Source organism: Hyperolius riggenbachi, chromosome 12 (assembly GCF_040937935.1).
Source record: "Hyperolius riggenbachi isolate aHypRig1 chromosome 12, aHypRig1.pri, whole genome shotgun sequence".
Classification (NCBI taxonomy): domain Eukaryota; kingdom Metazoa; phylum Chordata; class Amphibia; order Anura; family Hyperoliidae; genus Hyperolius; species Hyperolius riggenbachi.
In genome coordinates this window covers 7,093,161-7,115,457 of record NC_090657.1, presented here as the reverse complement: position 1 = coordinate 7,115,457, position 22,297 = coordinate 7,093,161, and the positions used below count along the sequence as shown (strand labels likewise).

At 49.5% G+C, this 22,297-nt stretch overlaps 1 protein-coding gene across 2 annotated transcripts in view; it reads left to right on the top strand.

The window, feature by feature from the left end:
* LOC137541144 (uncharacterized protein C16orf96 homolog) overlaps positions 1–22,297 on the top strand; it is a 134,084-nt gene that overhangs the window by 41,154 nt on the left and 70,633 nt on the right. For both annotated transcript variants that reach the window (XM_068262298.1, XM_068262299.1), the window contains exon 3: positions 20,561–20,674. In XM_068262298.1, the coding sequence (XP_068118399.1) occupies positions 20,561–20,674 (114 nt within the window). The remainder of the gene's footprint in view (positions 1–20,560; positions 20,675–22,297) is intronic.

The window sequence follows — 22,297 nt, the reverse complement described above, 5'->3', positions numbered from 1 at the left end:
AGCTTTAAAACATCTTGCATGTGTATACATCAATCAGGGAGTGTAATTAGAGTACTGCTTCACACTGACACACCAAACTCACTGTGTAATGCACCGCAAACAGCTGTTTGTGTAGTGACGGCCATGCTGGACTGGTGCGCACCATTGCGAGAGTGCAGGCCGTGGCGGTTTTCAAGCCCATATGGTCGCCGGGCTGTGGTAGCTCAATGATAGAACAGTGACTGTCCAGCTAATCAAATTTGGTCTGTCCACAATGAAGCAACAACCTTATTATCTTCGATGTACCCTCCCCCAAGACACTCTTATAGCCGGCGGTCATTGCTTCATTGTGATACGCAAGCCCCTTCACAGCGGCAAGGTAATGGTCACGAAGGGGAATTGGCACATGTACATGCCTTTTGTTTTGTTGTTGCAGCTGCAGTGCAGCCAGAAAAATTAGGCAGGCATGTACACGCACCGGAAAAATTAATATAGCGGCCGCTGCTAGCAGCGGCATTAAAAATTCAGAAATCTATCTGGAGTCCTGGACCCTGTTGGTGGTGGTGGAGAAGGCAGTCAAGTGGCCTGCGGGCAGAGACGCTGTGTGGGGAGCGACTTAGTCTTGGGGCAGGCAGTCACACGGCGTGCAGGCAGAGATGCTGTGTGTGGGGACTTAGTCTTCGGGCAGGCCTGACCGTGCTTTGCAGACCAGGCATTCGTGGTCAGATGGACACTTGACCCAACGCTGTGTGCCAGAGATGTCACCACTTGCCTTTCAACATCACGGTACAGTTTGGGTATCACCTTTTTTGAGGAAAAATTGCGGCCTGGTATCTTTCACTGCAGTGTGTGGCTTTGCTTTTGTGTGCTGCTTTTCCTCAGGTGGTCAATCCCATTGCAGTTTGTGCTTTGTAATCATGTGCCTTCGTAAGGTAGTTGTCCCTACGCGGGTCTTGGTCTTTCCATGGCTCAATTTTCGGTGGCAGAGAGTACAGATGGCATTGCTCTCATCTGAGGCAGACACACAAAAAAATGTACACACCGCTGAGCCCTGGGGTGATGGCACTTTGGTGGTGGCGGCCGACTGAGTGTTAAGTGGGGTGCCAGAATCAGAGCAGGAGGAGGAAGATATGTCACGCTTCCGTGCGGAAGGTGAGAAAGATGAGGTGTTTTGTATTAAATAGTCAACTACGTCCTGACAATATTGGGGGTTGATGGCACGTGCCTTCTTCTGAACACTGTACTTTGGTCGAGGGCCGCACGAAATTACAACAGCGCGACCTCCAACAGACCTGCCAGGTGGCCTGACTCTGCCTTTTGTTTTGTCCATATTGGGGGGATGAAGTGAAATGTATGCACTGACTTGACTAATACAATGTGCAGTCACACAGGTGCAGTTAACAGGTATGCACGGAGTGGTATATCACACTGCGTGCACTAATGTAGGTAGGTGGGTGCACTGAACACAACAGGTAGGTATATGCAGTGATGGGTAAAACAAAGTGCACCTGTCACACACAGACAGGTAGCGGACAGGCACAGTGACACTGCGTGCGCTCACGTAGGTAGGTGGGTACACTGATCAGGTAGGTATATGCAGTGATGGTTGTTACAATGTGCACCTGTCCCACACACAGGTAGTCACTGAATGTGCTGGGCCTGGCAGTGTGGCACACACAGTAGGAATTACCAAGGCTGTCTATGTAACACAAGTGTCAGTGGGACACACACACACACACACAAAAATAGATCACAAGAACAAGATTAGCTCTCAAAAGAGCTGTTGAGGGGTGCTTTTTTAGCAATAAGAATCAGCAAGGAGCAAGCTAACAAGCCTACAAGAGCCTAACTAAGTTTTCCCTATGAGAGTCTGCAGCAGCTGTCCCTTCTCTAATTACTGCAGGCACACGAGTGAGTCCAATGCCTGATGCTGCCTGCCTCTTATAAGGGGGGGGGGGGGAGTGGCTCCAGGAGTGAGTGTAGCCAGATTGGCTACAATGTCCCTGCTGACTGTGATGTAGAGGGTCAAAGTTGACCCTAATGGTGCACTATGGGGGCAAAGCGAACTTCCGGAAAAGTTTGCGTTCGATCGTGAACCTGAACCACCAAAATTCGTCGGGAACCGTTTTCCGCCGAACCGCTCGGGCCATCTCTACTGCTCAACAGAGATGACTACGGTCGATCGGCTATCGTAGTGATCACGTGATCAGGAGCCAATCGCCATGGCTACTGAACACTGAGGGGAGATGTCAGCTGTCATATGACAGCTTAATCTCCCTTCTCGGGTTTGCATGATCGCGTCAAGAGGGCTACAAAAACCTACGCCGCATCAGAGTTAGGCAACCACATGTGCGGCATAGGATTTACTTATGGCAGTCCCCAGGAGGTTAAAGAGGAGCTGTCAACCATACTATCTCCGTAAAAAAAAAACACATATATAAGTAGATAAATACTTAAAGAACTGTTCACGTTTTGATTTTAGTGATTTTTGTATAGTAAAAAAAGAGAAAACCCTTCTCAGGATTTTACTGTTTTGACTCTATCTTGAAGCCAATCCTGACATCATTTCCTCCCTTACTCTATCTATCTATGCTTTGCAAGCCCTCCTCCCAGTCTTCAGACACTCCCACGCAGTTCTGCAGTAGAAAGTGCATTGTCTCAGCATGAGAAATATTGGCCAATCAGAGAGGAACAGAGTTGTGGGAGGGGAAAACAGACAGGAGGGAAAGAGGGTTCAGCCAATCAGGCTGCATTAGCTATGTCTGAGGGAAAAGTAAAGAACACAAAAAAAGACAACCCAGCATGCCCTGCAACATCCTTTTTTCGGCAGCTGTACCAAATAATAGCCAGGGAAACTGGGGAATGATGTTTTATGGAGAAGAAAAATAAGAGTGATTTTGAACATTTGGATTGCCTGGTTAGCATCCTTATTTATTTACTTACTTAGTTATTTATTATTTTGCTTGTTTGCCAGGTAAAAATGAAGAATTGATTTTTGATTTTATGCCCGACAGTTACACTTTTTGGCCTTGTTCACATTATCAGTCTCAAGCGCTAACCGCTTTTGTGAGCACTGGTGAAAGCGATTTTCCCTTTGCTTTCAGAGTGATTTACGCTCTAGTAAGTGTTTTTTCTAAGTGCTTTTTTAAAGCGCTTTTGTCCGGCAATTTTTTGTTTCTTCCTGACGACACTCAGGAAGTGAACTCTTTGACCTGGAATTAAATAAATACAATGGGCTTGATTTACAAAACGGTGCTAACTTTAGCACTGGCCCTTAGCACGTCTAAACTCAGTTGAAATGTGAGAAGTAGTGATCGTGCGCAAAGTACCGCGCGCAGTGCCCACTAAAGCCTATGGGACTTAGCGCACGCATAGGACTTTGCGCGCGGTACTTAGCGCGCGATCTGATTGAGAAAACCGGTGCTAACCTACTTAGCATCCTGGTTAGCGCGCCTTAAGACTTTAGACATGCTAAGTAGGTTAGCACCGCTTAGTAAATCAAGCCCAATGTATTCATTCTGCAAAGCGCTGTGCAAATCGCTTTTCAAAGCGCTTTGCGATTTCCTTATACCTTGTATTGAAGTGCAAATGCGAATGGTACAGGAGCCGCGTTTGTAACTGAAAAGAAATCTCATCGGTCATGTCACACACAAAGAGCAACATTGCAGAAGCGATTCTAAAATTTGCCAGCACTTAAAAAAATCAAATGCTCACAGTGTAAACAAGCCCTAAAGGGCATTTAGTGACAAGGGCCCATATGCAATTCAGCTTTTCTACTAGGCGACAATTTCACAACTTGTCATAAAATGCCTTTTAAAGGGAAGGTTCAGGGAGGGTGGGTAAAAAAATAAAAATCCATATCCACTTACCTGGGGCTTCCTCCAACCCGTGGCAGGCAGGAGGTGCCCTCGCCGCCGCTCCGCAGGCTCCCGGTGGTCTCCGGTGGCCGACCCGACCTGGCCAGGCCGGCGGCCAGGTCGGGCTCTTCTGCGCTCCAACGACGGATTCTTCTGCATCCCACGCGGGCGCGCTGACGTGATCGGACGTCCTCCGGACTGTACTGCGCAGGCTCAGAACTACTACGCCTGCGCAGTACAGCCCGGAGGACGTCCGATCACGTCAGCGCGCCCCCGTGAGGCGCAGATTGGAACGCAGAAGAGCCCGACCTGGCAGCCGGGCCTGGCCAGGCCAGGTCGGGTCGGCCACCGGGAGCCTCCGGAGCGGCGGCGAGGGCACCTCCTGCCTGCCACGTGCTGGAGGAAGCCCCAGGTAAGTGGATATGGATTTTTATTTTTTTTTAATTGTCCCTGAACCTTCCCTTTAAGCCACTAGCAAGCAAAAAAAATAAAATAAAAATAAATGTAATGGTACTTTTTCACAAACTTTGGGTATTTTTTCAGTTGTAAAATGCTGAAACGTTAGTTTAAAGGACCTCTGTCGCGAAAATCTTAAAATTTAAAATACATGTAAACATAGACAAATAAAAAGTACATTTCCTCCGGAGTTAAATGAGCCATAAATTACTTTTCTCCTATGTTGCTATCACTTACAGTAGGTAGTAGAAACCTGACATTACCGACAGGTTTTGGATTAGCCCATTATCTCATAAGGGGTTCTTAGGGTTTCCTTTATTTTTAAAAGCATTTAGTGAAAGGCTCTATCGAACTGGCAAAAAAGTGTACGGTGAGCAGGTAGGCTGTCCAGCATCATTGTATAAATCTTTTTTAGGGAATGTCTTTATAAAGAAAGAAGGCCATGCTCAGAATCCCTCATGAAGAGATGGACTAGCCCAAAACCTGTCGGTTCTGTCGGATTTCTACTACCTACTGTAAGTGACAGGAACATAGGAGAAAAGTAATTCATGGCTCATTTTACTCTGGTAGAAATGTACTTCTTATTTGTATGTGTTTTAAATGTTAAGATTTTTGTGACACTTCCTCCTTAAGGCTACTCGCACACTAAGACGTTGCGTTAGGTGCCACGTTAAGGTCGCATAACGTGCCCCTAACGCGACGCCTGGTGCTCTTCTATGTGGACGTTAGAGTTGGGCCGAACGGTTCGCCTGTGAACGGTTCCATGCGAACTTCCGTGGTTCGCGTTCGCGTCCCGCAGGCGAACCTTTGCGGAAGTTCGGTTCGCCCCATAATGCACCATGAGGGTCAACTTTGACCCTCTACATCACAGTCAGCAGGCCCAGTGTAGCCAATTAGGCTACACTAGCCCCTGGAGCCCCACCCCCCCTTATATAAGGCAGGCAGCGGCGGCCATTACGGTCACTCGTGTGCTGCCTGCGTTAGTGAGAGTAGGGCGAGCTGCTGCAGACTGTCTCTCAGGGAAATATTAGTTAGGCTTAACTTGTTCCTGTCTGGCTGCATACCTGTTCTGTGAACCCACCACTGCATACCTGTTCAGTGAACCCACTGCATACCTGTTCAGTGAACCTGCCACTGCATACCTGTACTGTGAACCCACCACTGCATACCTGTTCTGTGAACCCACCACTGCATACCTGTTCTGTGATCCTGCCACTGCATACCTGTTCTGTGAACCCACCACTGCATACCTGTTCAGTGAACCCACCACTGCATACCTGTTCAGTGAACCTGCAACTGCATACCTGTTCTGTGAACCCACCACTGCATACCTGTTCTGTGAACCCACCACTGCATACCTGTTCAGTGAACCCACCACTGCATACCTGTTGTGTTCAGTGAACCCGCCACTGCATACCTGTTCTGTTCAGTGGACCCGCCACTGTATACCTGTTCAGTGAACCCGCCACTGCATATCTGTTGTGTTCAGTGAACCCGCCACTGTATACCTGTTCAGTGAACCCGCCACTACATACCTGTTGTGTTCAGTGAACCCGCCACTGTATACCTGTTCTGTTCAGCGAGCCCACTGCATACCTGTTCAGTGAACCTGCCACTGCATACCTGTACTGTGAACCCACCACTGCATACCTGTTCAGTGAACCCACCACTGCATACCTGTTCAGTGAACCCACCACTGCATACCTGTTCAGTGAACCTGCAACTGCATACCTGTTCTGTAAACCCACCACTGCATACCTGTTCTGTGAACCCACCACTGCATACCTGTTCAGTGAACCCACCACTGCATACCTGTTGTGTTCAGTGAACCTGCCACTGCATACCTGTTCTGTTCAGTGGACCCGCCACTGTATACCTGTTCAGTGAACCCGCCACTGCATACCTGTTGTGTTCAGTGAACCCGCCACTGTATACCTGTTCTGTTAAGTGAGCCCACTGCATACCTGTTCAGTGAACCTGCCACTGCATACCTGTTCTGTGAACCCACCACTGCATACCTGTACTGTGAACCCACCATTGCATACCTGTTCAGTGAACCCACCACTGCATACCTGTTCAGTGAACCCACCACTGCATACCTGTTGTGTTCAGTGAACCCGCCACTGCATACCTGTTCTGTTCAGTGGACCCGCCACTGTATACCTGTTCAGTGAACCCGCCACTGCATACCTGTTGTGTTCAGTGAACCCGCCACTGTATACCTGTTCAGTGAACCCGCCACTGCATACCTGTTGTGTTCAGTGAACCCGCCACTGTATACCTGTACTGTTCAGTGAACCCGCCACTGCATACCTGTTCTGTTCAGTGAACCTGCCACTGTATACCTGTTCTGTTCAGTGAACCCGCCACTGTATACCTGTTCTGTTAAGTGAGCCCACTGCATACCTGTTCAGTGAACCTGCCACTGCATACCTGTTCTGTGAACCCACCACTGCATACCTGTACTGTGAACCCACCATTGCATACCTGTTCAGTGAACCCACCACTGCATACCTGTTCAGTGAACCCACCACTGCATACCTGTTGTGTTCAGTGAACCCGCCACTGCATACCTGTTCTGTTCAGTGGACCCGCCACTGTATACCTGTTCAGTGAACCCGCCACTGCATACCTGTTGTGTTCAGTGAACCCGCCACTGTATACCTGTTCAGTGAACCCGCCACTGCATACCTGTTGTGTTCAGTGAACCCGCCACTGTATACCTGTACTGTTCAGTGAACCCGCCACTGCATACCTGTTCTGTTCAGTGAACCTGCCACTGTATACCTGTTCTGTTCAGTGAACCCGCCACTGTATACCTGTTCAGTGAACCCGCCACTGTATACCTGTTCTGTTCAGTGAACCCGCCACTGCATACCTGTTGTGTTCAGTGAACCCGCCACTGTATATCTGTACTGTTCAGTGAACCCGCCACTGCATACCTGTTCTGTTCAGTGAACCTGCCACTGTATACCTGTTCTGTTCAGTGAACCCGCCACTGTATACCTGTTCAGTGAACCCGCCGCTGCATACCTGTTGTGTTCAGTGAACCCGCCACTGTATACCTGTTCTGTTCAGTGAGCCTGCCACTGTATACCTGTTCTGTTCAGTGAACCCGCCACTGTATACCTGTTCAGTGAACCCGCCACTGTATACCTGTTCTGTTCAGTGAACCCGCCACTGCATACCTGTTGTGTTCAGTGAACCCGCCACTGTATACCTGTACTGTTCAGTGAACCCGCCACTGCATACCTGTTCTGTTCAGTGAACCTGCCACTGTATACCTGTTCTGTTCAGTGAACCCGCCACTGTATACCTGTTCAGTGAACCCGCCACTGCATACCTGTTGTGTTCAGTGAACCCGCCACTGTATACCTGTTCTGTTCAGTGAAACCGCCACTGCATACCTGTTGTGCTCAGTGAACCCGCCACTGTATACCTGTACTGTTCAGTGAACCCGCCACTGTATACCTGTTCTGTTCAGTGAACCTGCCACTGCATACCTGTTCTGTGAACCCGCCACTGTATACCTGTTCTGTTCAGTGAACCGACCGCATCAGTGCGCATACCTGTGCAGTTAAGTGAACCCACCTACCTACGTGAGTGCACGCAGTGTGATATACCACTCCGTGCATACCCGATATGGACAAAACAGGTAGAGGAAGAGGTAGTGCCAGAGCCAGAGGAAGGCCACCCGGCAGGTCTGCGCGAGGTCATGTAAATGTAATTTCATGTGGACCTGGCCCACAGTACAGTGCTTGGAAGAAGGCACGTCCCATCACCTCCCAAGATTGTCAGGACGTGGTTGAGTATTTAGCGACACAGAACACCTCATCTTGCTCAGCCACCAGCGCTACTACTAGCACCACTTCCGCTGCATTTGACACTTCGCAAGAATTATTTAGTGTTGAAATCACTGATGCACAGCCATTGTTGTTACAGCCAGATGAATTTTCACCAGCTCATATGTCTGAGTTACGCGGCAACACTATGGATGTAACGTGTAAGGAGGATGAAGGACCTACTGATGGTGCATGTTTGGATTTGTCTGAGGCAAGCGAAGCTGGGCAGGATGATTACGATGATGACGATGATAGGGATCCTCTGTATGTTCCCAATAGAGGAGATGAAGAGGGGGACAGTTCAGAGGGGGAGTCAGAGAGTAGTAGGAGGAGAGAAGTTGCTGAAAGAAGCTGGGGCAGCTCTTCATCAGAAACAGCTGGTGGCAGTGTCCGGCACCATGTATCGCCACCTATGTACAGCCAGCTAACTTGCCCTTCAGCATCAGCTGCTGAGGTCCCCATAGTGCCCACATCCCAGGGTGGCTCAGGGGTGTGGAAATTTTTTAATGTGTGTGCCTCAGATCGGACCAAAGCCATCTGTTCGCTCTGCCAACAAAAATTGAGCCGTGGAAAGGCCAACACTCACGTAGGGACAAGTGCCTTACGAAGGCACCTGGAGAAAAGGCACAAACAGCAATGGGATGGCCACCTGAGCAAAAGCAGCAGCAGCACACAAAAGAAAAGTCACCCTCCTTCTCCTCTTCCTCCTTCAGGTGCATCATCTGCTTCTGCCGCTTTCTCCTTTGCACCTTCACAGGCACCCTCCTCCACTCCGCCTCTGCCCTTGAGCGGTTCCTGCTCCTCTGCCCACAGCAGCAGTCAGGTGTCCGTGAAGGAAATGTTTGAGCGGAAGAAGCCAATTTCGGCCAGTCACCCCCTTGCCCGGCGTCTGACAGCTGGCGTGGTGGAACTGTTAGCTCGCCAGCTGTTACCATACCGGCTGGTGGACTCTGAGGCCTTCTGTAAATTTGTGGCCATCGGAACACCGCAGTGGAAGATGCCAGGCCGCACTTATTTTTCGAGAAAGGCCATACCCCAACTGCACCGTGAAGTTGAGAGGCAAGTGGTGTCATCTCTTGCGAAGAGCGTTGGGTCAAGGGTACACCTGACCACGGATACCTGGTCTGCCAAGCACGGGCAGGGCCGCTACATTACGTACACAGCCCATTGGGTCAACCTGGTGGTGAACGATGGCAAGCAGGGCGCAGCGGATCAAATTGTGACACCTCCACGGCTTGCAGGCAGGCCTCCTGCCACCTCCTCTCCTCCTGCTACATGCTCTTCGCTGTCCTCCTCCTCCTTGGCTAAGTGGCAGTTTTCCTCTCCAGCTACACAGCCCCAGCTCCGCAGGGCCTATGCTGCATGCCAGGTACGACGGTGTCATGCCATCTTAGACATGTCTTGTCTCAAAGCGGAGAGTCACACTGGAGCAGCTCTCCAGGCTGCTCTTAAGAAACAGGTGGATGAGTGGCTGACCCCGCACCACCTGGAGATAGGCAACGTGGTGTGCGACAACGGCAGCAATCTGCTTGCCGCTTTGCATATGGGGAAGCTGACACACATACCCTGCATGGCACATGTCATGAATCTAGTTGTTCAAAGATTTGTGGCAAAGTACCCTGGCTTAGCGGATGTCCTGAAGCAGGCCAGGAAGTTCTGTGGGCATTTGAGGCGGTCTTACACAGCCATGGCACGCTTTGCGGAAATTCAGCGGAAAAACAACATGCCGGTGAGACGCCTCATTTGCGATAGCCCGACTCGCTGGAATTCGACCCTGCTCATGTTCTCCCGCCTGCTAGAACAGAAGAAAGCCGTCACCCAGTACCTCTACAACTACAGTAGAATGAAACAGTCTGGGAAGATGGGGATGTTCTGGCCCGACAACTGGACACTGATGAAAAATGCATGCAGGCTCATGCGGCCGTTTGAGGAGGTGACCAACCTGGTGAGCCGCAGTGAGGGCACCATCAGCGACTTAATTCCCTACGCTTACTTCTTGGAGCGTGCTGTGCATAGAGTGGCGGATGAAGCTGCGAATGAGCGTGACCAGGAACCGTTACGGCAGGAACAGGCATGGGACCAATTTTCATCAGACCCAGCTGTTTCCTCAACACCTGCGGCAGCACAGAGGGGGGAGGAGGAGGAAGAAGAGAAGTCGTGTGCAGAAGATAGTGTTGGGCGAACAGTGTTCGCCACTGTTCGGGTTCTGCAGAACATCACCCTGTTCGGGTGATGTTCGAGTTCGGCCGAACACCTGACGGTGCTCGGCCAAACCGTTCGGCCACATGGCCGAACTAAGAGCGCATGGCCGAACGTTCCCCGAACGTTCGGCTAGCGCTGTGATTGGCCGAACGGGTCACGTGGTTCGGGCCCGAACGCGCTCTGATTGGCCGAACGGTCACGTGGTTCGGGTAAATAAATACCCGAACCACGTCATATCTCCGCCATTTGTCTGTGGGTTTAGCTTTGGGTAGGCAGGCAGGGTAGTTCGCTCTCCAGCCACGCTAGCCAGGGTCCCCCCCAGTCATTGTGTGTCGCTGCTGGGAACAGTAGTACACCGCTCGCTCAGCCACACTATATATAGCATTGTTTACTGCCACTGTGTACCTCGCTCAGCCACGCTATATATATAGCATTGTGTTTTCTGACACTCTGTGTACACGGCTTAGCCTGACTAATATAGCATTGTGTGTACTGCCACTGTGCACCTCGCTCAGCCACGCTATATATAGCATTGTGTGTACTGCCACTGTGCACCTCGCTCAGCCACGCTATATATAGCATTGTGTGTACTGCCACTGTGCACCTCGCTCAGCCACGCTATATATAGCATTGTGTGTACTGCCACTGTGCACCTCGCTCAGCCCTGCTATATATATAGCATTGTGTTTTCTGACACTCTGTGTACACGGCTTAGCCTGACTAATATAGCATTGTGTGTACTGCCACTGTGCACCTCGCTCAGCCACGTTATATATAGCATTGTGTGTACTGCCACTGTGCACCTCGCTCAGCCACGCTATATATAGCATTGTGTGTACTGCCACTGTGCACCTCGCTCAGCCACGCTATATATATAGCATTGTGTTTTCTGACACTCTGTGTACACGGCTTAGCCTGACTAATATAGCATTGTGTGTACTGCCACTGTGCACCTCGCTCAGCCACGCTATATATAGCATTGTGTGTACTGCCACTGTGCACCTCGCTCAGCCACGCTATATATAGCATTGTGTGTACTGCCACTGTGCACCTCGCTCAGCCACGCTATATATAGCATTGTGTTTTCTGACACTCTGTGTACACGGCTTAGCCTGACTAATATAGCATTGTGTGTACTGCCACTGTGCACCTCGCTCAGCCACGCTATATATAGCATTGTGTTTACTGCCACTCTGTGTACACCGCTCAGCCAGACTATATACCGTTGTTTACTGACACTCTGTGTACACCGCTCAGCCTGACTATATACCATTGTTTACTGACACTCTGTGTACACGGCTCAGCCTGACTATAAAGCATTGTGTGTACTGCCACTGTGCACCTCGCTCAGCCACGCTATATATAGCATTGTGTTTTCTGACACTCTGTGTACACGGCTTAGCCTGGCTATATAGCATTGTGTGTACTGCCACTGTGCACCTCGCTCAGCCACGCTATATATAGCATTGTGTTTACTGCCACTCTGTGTACACCGCTCAGCCAGACTATATACCGTTGTTTACTGACACTCTGTGTACACCGCTCAGCCAGACTATATACCATTGTTTACTGACACTCTGTGTACACGGCTCAGCCTGACTATAAAGCATTGTGTGTACTGCCACTGTGCACCTCGCTCAGCCACGCTATATATAGCATTGTGTTTTCTGACACTCTGTGTACACGGCTTAGCCTGACTATATAGCATTGTGTGTACTGCCACTGTGCACCTCGCTCAGCCACGCTATATATAGCATTGTGTTTTCTGACACTCTGTGTACACGGCTTAGCCAGACTATATAGCATTGTGTGTACTGCCACTCTGTGTACACCGCTCAGCCAGACTATATAGCATTGTGTTTACTTCCACTCTGTGTCTGCTGGGCCTGGGAACAGTAGTACACCGCTCACCCGCCACTGTATAGCATTGTGCTCTGTGTCGCTGCTGGGAATAGTGGTACTGTATAGCATTTCTGTACTGCCACTGTACTGCTGCCAGTCAGCGTGTACTGTAAGGATAAGTGAAATGAGGAAGAAATCCGGTGAAAGAGGAAGGGGCAAGGGAAGAGGTGTTTCCCCTGACGGTTCACGTACAGGCCACAGGGGAGCACCCAAGAAAACCCACTCAATACCGCCCATGTTGTCCAGGACAACAACCCTCACAAATCCAAAAGAACAGGACCAGATAATTACTTGGATGACCTCTCAAGCGTCCAGCAGTGGGTTAAGCAGCACCAGCACATCACGCACGAGGTCCGAGTCCTCAGCCAGTTACAAGGAGCCAGTGGGCACAAAGCTGACACAACTGCCAGATAACCAGTCCTATGAATTACCTCAGGACACAATGGGGTATTCGCAGGAGCTATTCCCAGCCCAACAAACTTCCACCTATGAAAGGTCAATGGAGGAACAGCCAGAAATGTTGTGCCCGGATTCACAACCATTAACTGTGGGAAATGCACCGCGCACTGAAATACAAGGCGAGTCCGAGGAGGACTCGGAAACCCAAATCCCAGAGCAAGTTGGGCAGGAGGGGTTGCAATTGCAGGAGGTCGGCCGACAAGATCTGGAAGACGACGTTGGAGTGAGCTGCGCAGAGGTTGTTCTGGGGAGCTCTACTCCACGGCGGCGGCCCCCCACAATGACATATGACGAGTTTGAGGAGATGGAAGAGGAGGGTATGGACAATGTGGACAGAGACCCAGATTTTATTTGTGAACGAGAACATCGCCGTCGTAGCAGCAGCACAGATGAGTCTGTTGAAGAACCCACTGCTGCACGAGTTCACCTTGTGCCACAAGGTAGGCGGCGCGCAATTTCAGGCACCACAAGCGTGGAAGTTAGAGTGAGAGGCAAAAGAGGAGGAAACAGAAATCGCCAGCAAGGAGGCAGGTGCTCCAAAGTCTGGGCTTTCTTTGAAGACTGCACTGAGGATGTTACCATGGCGATTTGCAAGGTGTGCAAGACTCGCCTGAGCAGGGGGAAAAGTATTAACAACCTCTCCACCACCAGCATGAGCCGCCACATGCTACCAAACATCCCACTCTGTGGGCAAACGCGGCAGGACAGGGTACCAGCAACACTGCCTCCCTTGGGTTCACCAGACTCACCACCAGACCCGCCTCAGCAGCAGCAGTAGCCCAGCCATTGCGTGGTTCACAACATTCACAAACATCAGACGACGCTGACACTGTCACTTTCCGGAGTAGTGCTCTTGAGGTCTCCCAGTGTTCATCAAACACAACAACCAACAGCCCTTCCGTGTGCAGCGCTACGGTTCAGTTGTCTGTGTCGGAGATGTTTGAGCGCAAGAGGAAATTGCCAGCAAATGACCCCCGGGCCGTGGCAGTAACAGCCAGCATAGCCAAGCTTCTGGCCTGCGAAATGCTGCCATATCGAGTGGTGGAGACAAACAGCTTCAAGGGCATGATGTCAGTGGCCATCCCACGTTACGTGGTTCCCAACCGCTACCATTTTGCGCGCTCTGCAGTGCCTGAGTTGCATGAGCACGTGGTCAGCAAAATAACCCGAAGCTTGAAGAATGCCGTTGCCTGCAAGGTTCACCTCACCACTGACACTTGGACGAGTGCGTTCGGCCAGGGTCGATACATCTCCCTTACCGCGCACTGGGTGAACCTTGTGGAGCCTGGCAGCGATTCCTCACCTGCTACGGCGCGGGTGTTGCCCACGCCGCAAACAGCTGCACCGCCGTCCCTCCCACTGGATAACAACAGCAGCACCTACCTCTCTGACTCCTTCTCCTCCAACGCATCTCAAAGCTGTACCTCATCCGGAAACGCTAACCCAGCAGCAGTAGGATCGTGGAAGCAGTGCAGCACAGCTGTTGGCATGCGTCAGCAAGCGTTGCTGAAGCTGATCTGCCTTGGGGATAAGCAGCACACAGGGGAGGAAATTTGGAAGGGAATAAAGGAACAGACGGATTTGTGGCTGGCACCGCTGGACTTGAAACCGGGCATGGTTGTGTGTGATAATGGGAGTAATCTCATTCGCGCTTTAAGGTTGGCTAAGCTGACACACATCCCTTGCCTGGCGCACGTGATGAACCTAGTAGTTCAGCGGTTCCTGAGGACATACCCAGGCGTGGCCGATCTTCTGTTGAAGGTGCGTCGAGTGGCCAAACATTGTAGAAATTCCAGTACTGCTTCGGGGGCACTCGCCAAGATGCAGGAGCGCTTCAATCTCCCCCACCATCGCTTGCTGTGTGATGTCCCTACGCGCTGGAATTCTACGCTGCACATGCTAGCACGCTTTTGTGAGCAGAAGAGTGCAGTGGTCCAGTACATGACGGCGCAGTACCGAGGCGCATCCGGACAGCTGCCAAGCTTCTGTGGATCCGATTGGGCCAACATGTTGGACCTCTGCCAAGTCCTCCAAAATTTTGAGCAATCCACGTTGCTTGTGAGCAGTGACAACTCTTCAGTCAGCATTACCATACCACTGCTGTGTTTACTGAAGAGGTCAATGTTGAAAATCAAGGAAACAGCTGTCATGATGCAACTGGGGGAATCTGAAGGAGAAAACGATCAGCGTGATGGTACCAACATCAGGCCATCCGCCTCAGGGAACGCTGGCCCCAGCAGCTATGACGAAGAAGAGGAGGAGGAACAGCTGGAGTTGGAGCAGGAATTTCATGCCACCACTGACGAGGGCCAGAGCGGTGCACGTTGGACTTCCACAATTCAGCGCGAATGGTCAGCAGAAGCAGACCAGGAGGAAGGTGACGACTATGATGCATCACAACAACTATCACAACGCTCACAAGAGGATGATGAGGATTCTGGTAGGACTCTTGCACACATGGCTCAATTCATGCTAGACTGCATTGAACGCGACCCACGCATTGTGCGCATTCTGGACAACACCAATTACTGGGTTTATACCCTTCTGGATCCACGGTACAAACACAATGTTCCAAAACTGCTTGAAGAAAGAGTCAGACAGGTCAAAATGGAAGAATACCAGCAGGCCCTTGTGGAGACTTTAGAGAGGAGATTGACATCCTCCCCCTCCTCTAGCCAGTTGTACGCCGACAGACTGACTTCCGCAAACCCAGGACGACCAGGAGGGCAGCAAACAACGCAAGCCGCAGCTAGTGCCCAAAAGGGAATGGTATCGGCAGTGTCCTTGGAGTGGGAAAATTTTCTGACACCCATGCAGCAGCAGCCCACTGAACAGGAAGCGTGCAGATCCACCTCCAACACCGATCGCCTGGAGAAGATGGTCAAGGACTACATGTCAGATGACGTAGCTGTGTCGAACAATCCATCTGCACCCTTCAACTATTGGGTATCGAAGCTAGACACCTGGCACGAACTGGCAATGTACGCAATAGAGGTGCTGGCTTGCCCGGCAGCCAGCGTTATGTCGGAACGCTGTTTCAGTGCTGCCGGAGGCATCGTCACAGATCGGCGTATCCGCCTCTCCACAGAAAATGCAGACCGTCTGACTCAAATTAAAATGAATCAATCCTGGATTGGAAACGACTACGCAACACTCCAGGACCCCAACCAAGTAACATGACCAATGAACATCTGGGATGGTGTAGCGTTACCGGTCCCTGTTTATGGAACCTCTTATCTTTATTACATTTATGACTGCATGGTGGTACAAAGCATGCTATCCGCACGCTTCTTGTCCTCATGCAAGGCCTGGGTTGTTGTGTCTCACAAAGCGTGGCCTTCTCCTCCTGCGCCTCCTCCTGTTCCATCATGTCTGCTGCTGCTGGGTTAGCGTTGCCGCGTGGTCCCTGTTTATTGAACCACTTATCTTTATTACATTTATGACTGCATGGCGGTACAAAGCATGCTATCCGCACGCTTCTTGTCCTCATGCAAGGCCTGGGTTGTTGTGTCTCACAAAGCGTGGCCTTCTCCTCCTGCGCCACCCTCCTCCTGTTCCATCACGTGTGCTGCTGCTGGGTTAGCGTTACCGGTCCTTTTTCCTGGAACCTCTTATATGTATTACATTTATGACTGCATGCCGACAAAAAGCATGTTACCTGTGCAAAGAAAACAGACATTTCCCGCATTTAAAAGACAGTTTTCCCTTTGAAACTTTAAAATCGATTTTCTCAAAAACTATAACCTCTTTTTGCTAAAAAATTTTTTCCTCTTGTACCCACTCCCAAGGTGCACATACCCTGTAAATTTGTGGTATGTAGCATGTAAGGAGGCTTTACAAAGCACAAAAGTTCGGGTCCCCATTGACTTCCATTATGTTCGGAGTTCGGGTCGAACACCCGAACATCGCGGCCATGTTCGGCCTGTTCGGCCCGAACCCGAACATCTAGATGTTCGCCCAACACTAGCAGAAGACGAGTCAGACTCAGAGGATGATGAGCAAGGTGTTTCTTTGGGGGAGGAGGAGGAGGAGGGGACGGCGGCAGGAGAACACCCGCAGCAGGCGTCGCAGGGGGCTTGTGCTGCTCAACCTTCCCGTGGTATTGTTCGCGGCTGGGGGGAGGAGGTTGACTTACGTGACGTCACTGAGGAAGAGCAAGAGGAGATGGAGGGTACTGGATCCGACTTTGTGCAGATGTCGTCTTTTATGCTGTCCTGCCTGTTGAGGGACCCCCGTATAAAAAACCTCAAGGAGAATGAGCTGTACTGGGTGGCCACACTACTAGACCCTCGGTACAGGCACAAAGTGGCGGACCTGTTACCAACTCACCTGAAGGTGGAAAGGATGCAGCACATGCAGAACCAGCTGTCAACTATGCTTTACAATGCCTTTAAGGGTGATGTGACAGCACAACGCCAGCAAGGTACCACTGCCACTAATCCTCCTCCCGTGTCCATGCAGTCAAAGACAGGACGCTCCAGCGATCTCATGGTGATGTCGGACATGCGGACGTTCTTTAGTCCAACGCCTCGCCGTAGCCCTTCCGGATCCACCCTCCACCAACGCCTGGAACGGCAGGTAGCCGACTACCTGGCCTTAAGTGTGGATGTAGACACTGCTGTGAACAGCGATGAGGAACCCTTGAACTACTGGGTGCGCAGGCTTGACCTGTGGCCAGAGCTGTCCCAATTTGCCATCCAACTTCTCTCCTGCCCTGCCGCAAGCGTCCTGTCAGAAAGGACCTTCAGCGCAGCTGGAGGCATTGTCACAGAGAAGAGAAGTCGCCTAAGTCACAAAAGTGTTAAGTACCTCACCTTTATCAAAATGAATGAGGCATGGATCCCGGAGGGCTGCTGCCCGCCCCAAGACTAAGTCAGTCCCCGCACACACAGCATCTCTGCCTGCACGCCGTGTGACTGGCAGCCTGGCCTGCCCCAAGAAGACTAAGTCGCTCCCAGTCCCTCCACACAGCATGTCTGCCTGCAGGCCGCTTGACTACTTTCTCCGCCACCACCAACAGGGTCCGGGACTCCAGGCGGATTGCTGAATTTTTTAGGCCGCTGCTAGCAGCGTGCGCTGTAATAATTTTTCTGGTGCGTGTACATGACTGCCTAATTTTTCTGGCTGCACTGCGGGCAGCTGCAACAACAAAAGAAAAGGCATGTACATGCGCCCATTCCCCTTCGTGATCATTACCTTGCCGTGGTGAAGGGGCTTGCGTATCACAATGAAGCAATGACCGGCGCCTAGATGAGTGTCTCGGGGGGCACACAAAAGATAATAAGGTCGTTGCTTCATTGTGGTCAGACCAAATTTGATCAGCTGGACAGTCACTGTTCTGTCATTCAGCTACATCAGCCAGGCGACCATATGGGCTGTAAAGACACCAAAACCTGCACTCTCGCCATGGTGCGCACCAGTCCAGCACGGCCGTCACTAGTACAAACAGCTGTTTGCGGTGCGTTACACGGTGAGTTTGGTGTGTCAATGTGAAGCAGTACCTTAATTACACTACCTGATTGATGTATACACTTGCAAGATGTTTTAAAGCACTTTAGGCCTGTCATTTAGCATTCAATGTGGTTTCTGCCCTTAAAACGCTGCTTTGCGTCAAATCCAGATTTTTCCCGGGGACTTTTGGCGTGTATCCCACTCCGCCATGCCCCCCTCCAGGTGTTAGACCCCTTGAAACATCTTTTCCATCACTTTTGTGGCCAGCATAATTTTTTTTTCAAAGTTCGCATCCCCATTGAAGTCTATTGCGGTTCGCGAACTTTAACGCAAACCGAACGTTCCGCGAAAGTTCGCGAACCCGGTTCGCGAACCTAAAATCGGAGGTTCGGCCCAACTCTAGTGGACGTCAGAGTGAGCCGCGTTGTGCAGCTCACTCTGGCGTCTGTGATGCCGTGATGCGTACTTTTGTGCGCATGCGGCATCACGTGGTCCCGCCGGCCAATCACCACACAGAGCGGCCGCTCCAGGAAGTAAACACTACACGTCACAACGTGCAGCGAATATTAATTAGCCATGTGCCTGGCCGCTCTCCGCTCCTCCCCAACATGACTGCGCATGGCTTAAGCCGCTGTAACGCTATAGTATGCTGCACTTTCGGCAGAACGTGCAGCGTTACATGTAACGCAACGTGGGCAGTGTGAGCAGCCCACTTGTGTTACATTGCTGTGCATTGGGGGAGCGTTACAGGCTGCACTAACGTGCGCCTGTAACGTCCCTGTGTGGAAGCAGCCTTAAGACAAGATGAAAATTATCTTTTAGTAGATAACTCCTGGGCCAAGGGTGCGATCACCACCACGAATACGGTATGCATATGGCCCATGGTGTGAAAATAACAACTTGGAGTAAGAAGTAGAAGTTAATTGCATATGGGCCTTTGTATGTGCCGTCTCCATTGCAGTTCACAGTCATTATAATAAATCATCATGTGAGTGTTATGCAAATTGCCACTGTGAACCTAACCTAAAGATGGCCACACACCACACAATTTTTTAAATATCTTTTCAATTCAAGAATTGCAATCAGTTTTTCTGACTGATTGTAACATTTCAAATATCTGACCAATGTACCACACACCTATGTTTAATTTTTCCACAACTATGAAAAAAATTATTGAAAACTCAGAAAAAAATGCTTGGGCTTGTGTCAGAAAAAAATGCTTGGGCTTGTATAGCAGGTAATTGACAATCTGCCACACACCATTAAATTTTCACAAAAATTGATCAGAAAAATCGAACACTCCTGATCTTTTTTTCAAATAAAACCTGAAAAATCGATCATATTTCTCAAACAAATGAAAAACAGCTTTTGGGGGTTTTTTTTGGGACAACCAATCGTTTTTATCAAATTGCTGTAAAATTGCATCATTTTAATGTATGGTGTGTGGCCACCTTTAGTCCCTGTTTGAGCTTGTGACTGGGCTGCTGGAGGGCAGATCTCTCTTCACGATGTCAGCTACTGGAAATCCACAACTCCTTCATGGGATCATCAGAATGACTATGCAGACCACAGCACTAGAGTGAGGCGTCATGTTAATAAATGACTTTATTTGCAATGCCTTTTATTAGAAGTTAGGGCTGGTTCAGTCGAACCGGCCCTTAAACAAATAAGCTTAAAGTATAAACGCTGATGGTTATTAAAGGATACCCAAAGTGACATGTGACATGATGAGACAGACATGTGTATGTACAGTGCCTAGCACACTAATAACTATGCTGTGTTCCTTTTTTTCTTTCTGTGCCTGAAAGAGTTAAATATCAGGTATGTAAGTGGCTGACTCAGTCCTGACTCAGACAGGAAGTGACTACAGTGTGACCCTCACTGATAAGAAATTCCAACTATAAAAGACTTTCCTAGAAGAAAATGGCTTCTGAGAGCAGGAAAGAGATAAAAAGGGTCAATAGTTCATAGATTTTAGCTCTGGCATACTTCAATGAATGTGTCATTGAGCAAAAACAATAAAACAGTTAAAACTTAAAAAGTAGATTTAAACCTAAAATAAAACTGTGGAATATCGTAAAAAGTCCTTTTTAAGAGAAGGAAGATAGATACAATAGTTTATAACATTCGTTTATTTTCGCTTTGAGTGTCCTTTAATTCTAAATCCCATCCTCACAGTCTTATTGCACCACAATGGACAACAATGGACACATTCTGTACAGTGTGCAAATAATAGTGCACATTCATCTATTGGAAGTCATAAATAAAAATGTAAAACCAATGTAAATAAAGCAATACCATGCTAGATTTTATACAGTTCAAATAAAATTATTTTTGAAAAAAAATGTCAACCTAACAAAAAACCCGGATCTTCATGGTCCTCGATTGTTCCAATTGTTCTTCTGGACACAGGAGGAGGTTGTGAAAGAGCTACAGAAACAACTGGATGAAATGGAGAAGAAAACAGCGGCAATAGGAGACATGGACAATTTACAGAGGGAAAATCAGGCAATCCAGCAGAGGATGGTATGTACTGCCAATCACTGGTAATAGCTATTGAGAAGAGCTGTATTTGCTATACACCTTCTTGTTTTACAGATCACAGGGGATGGCCAGTAAGGGTTTGTATACACTGAAAATCGCCAAGCGCAGCTGCTAATGCAATGCGATTTTGTAATCACATGCGGTGTGATTTTAAAATCGCATGCTTGCGTTTTTGTTATGTGTTTGCGTTTTTCCTTGCGTTTTTCAATGCATTTGTATTTTTTTTTTTTGATTGGCTAAAGGTGCCCAAACCTCAGGCGACTTTGGCGGTCTATCGACCAACCAATTAGATTATTATTATCGAATTGGTTGCAAATCAGTGCCGCCAAGTGCAGGCCCGATCGATGATATGACCATTTTCGGGTCGCATTCATCGATTGTGCCTGGTGCAAGATGTCGGGCCGAAGTTGGTTGCTCGGGTGTGTGGTGGTACGGCGGCCGATTTCAGAACGAGCATTGAAACCCCCGCCGCCATAATGTATACATGTGTCCCCTACGTGTGTGCATTACACATTACCTGTCCTGTGTCCAGACCTCCGCACGGTGTTGGTAACCTCCGGGCGGCCTCCGTACACGGCACTTGTGCATAGCATCTAGTGTCCGACGCTAAGCGCCAGTGGCATGTACGGAGAGACGCCCGGAGGTTACGGACATGGCGTCGCACTTCCACAACGACGCACTACATACGGCACTTGCAGAGTTCTGCTGAAGCCTATCAAAATGAAACTGTGTGAAAGAGGTTGATCACTATGCACTGGAATAATGATCCATCTGCTAGGCATATCGGGGAATGATTGACCTGTGTATGACCTGTGGGGACAAGTGAGCGAAACTGACAAATTTTGTTTTACAGTGAATCAGCCCTAATCTTGCTTTGCGAGATTCTTACAACCTGAATGTCTGGTACACACCATGCAATTTCCCACCAGATAGACAGGTCGGATCATTATTTCCGACAGATCCAATCTCATTTAGGATCGTTTTTCTGATCAATTTTGTATAGAAGTGTTTGGAAAAACGATTGGAAATCCGTCTGGACCTTTTGGAAATAATTTATTCAATTCATCTATCTGACGGGAAATTGCATGGTGTGTAGCAGACATTACAGTTGTCAGGCTAAAGGCCCATACACACGTCGGATTTTAGCGAACGACCCGTCGTTTGAATGTTCCGTTGTTCGGACGTTTCCGCGTCAAATCCGACGTGTGTACAGACTATCGTTCGGGTGATAAGACTGGTTACCAGCGATCCGCCCGCCTGTTATACAAGCTGTACACTGACTGCTTTACATTGTATCACAGTGTCACATCTGCAGTGCTGTCCCATGAGAAGGTATCATACAATATTTACACTGTTATACAAGCTGTACACTGACTGCTTTACATTGTATCACAGCGTCACATCTGCAGTGTTGTCCCATGAGAAGATATCATACAATATTGCACTGTTATACAAGCTGCACACTGACTGCTTTACATTGTATCACAGCGTCACATCTGCAGTGCTGTCCCATGAGAAGATATCATACAATATTACACTGCTATACAAGCTGTACACTGATTGCTTTACATTGTATCACAGCGTCACATCTGCAGTGCTGTCCCA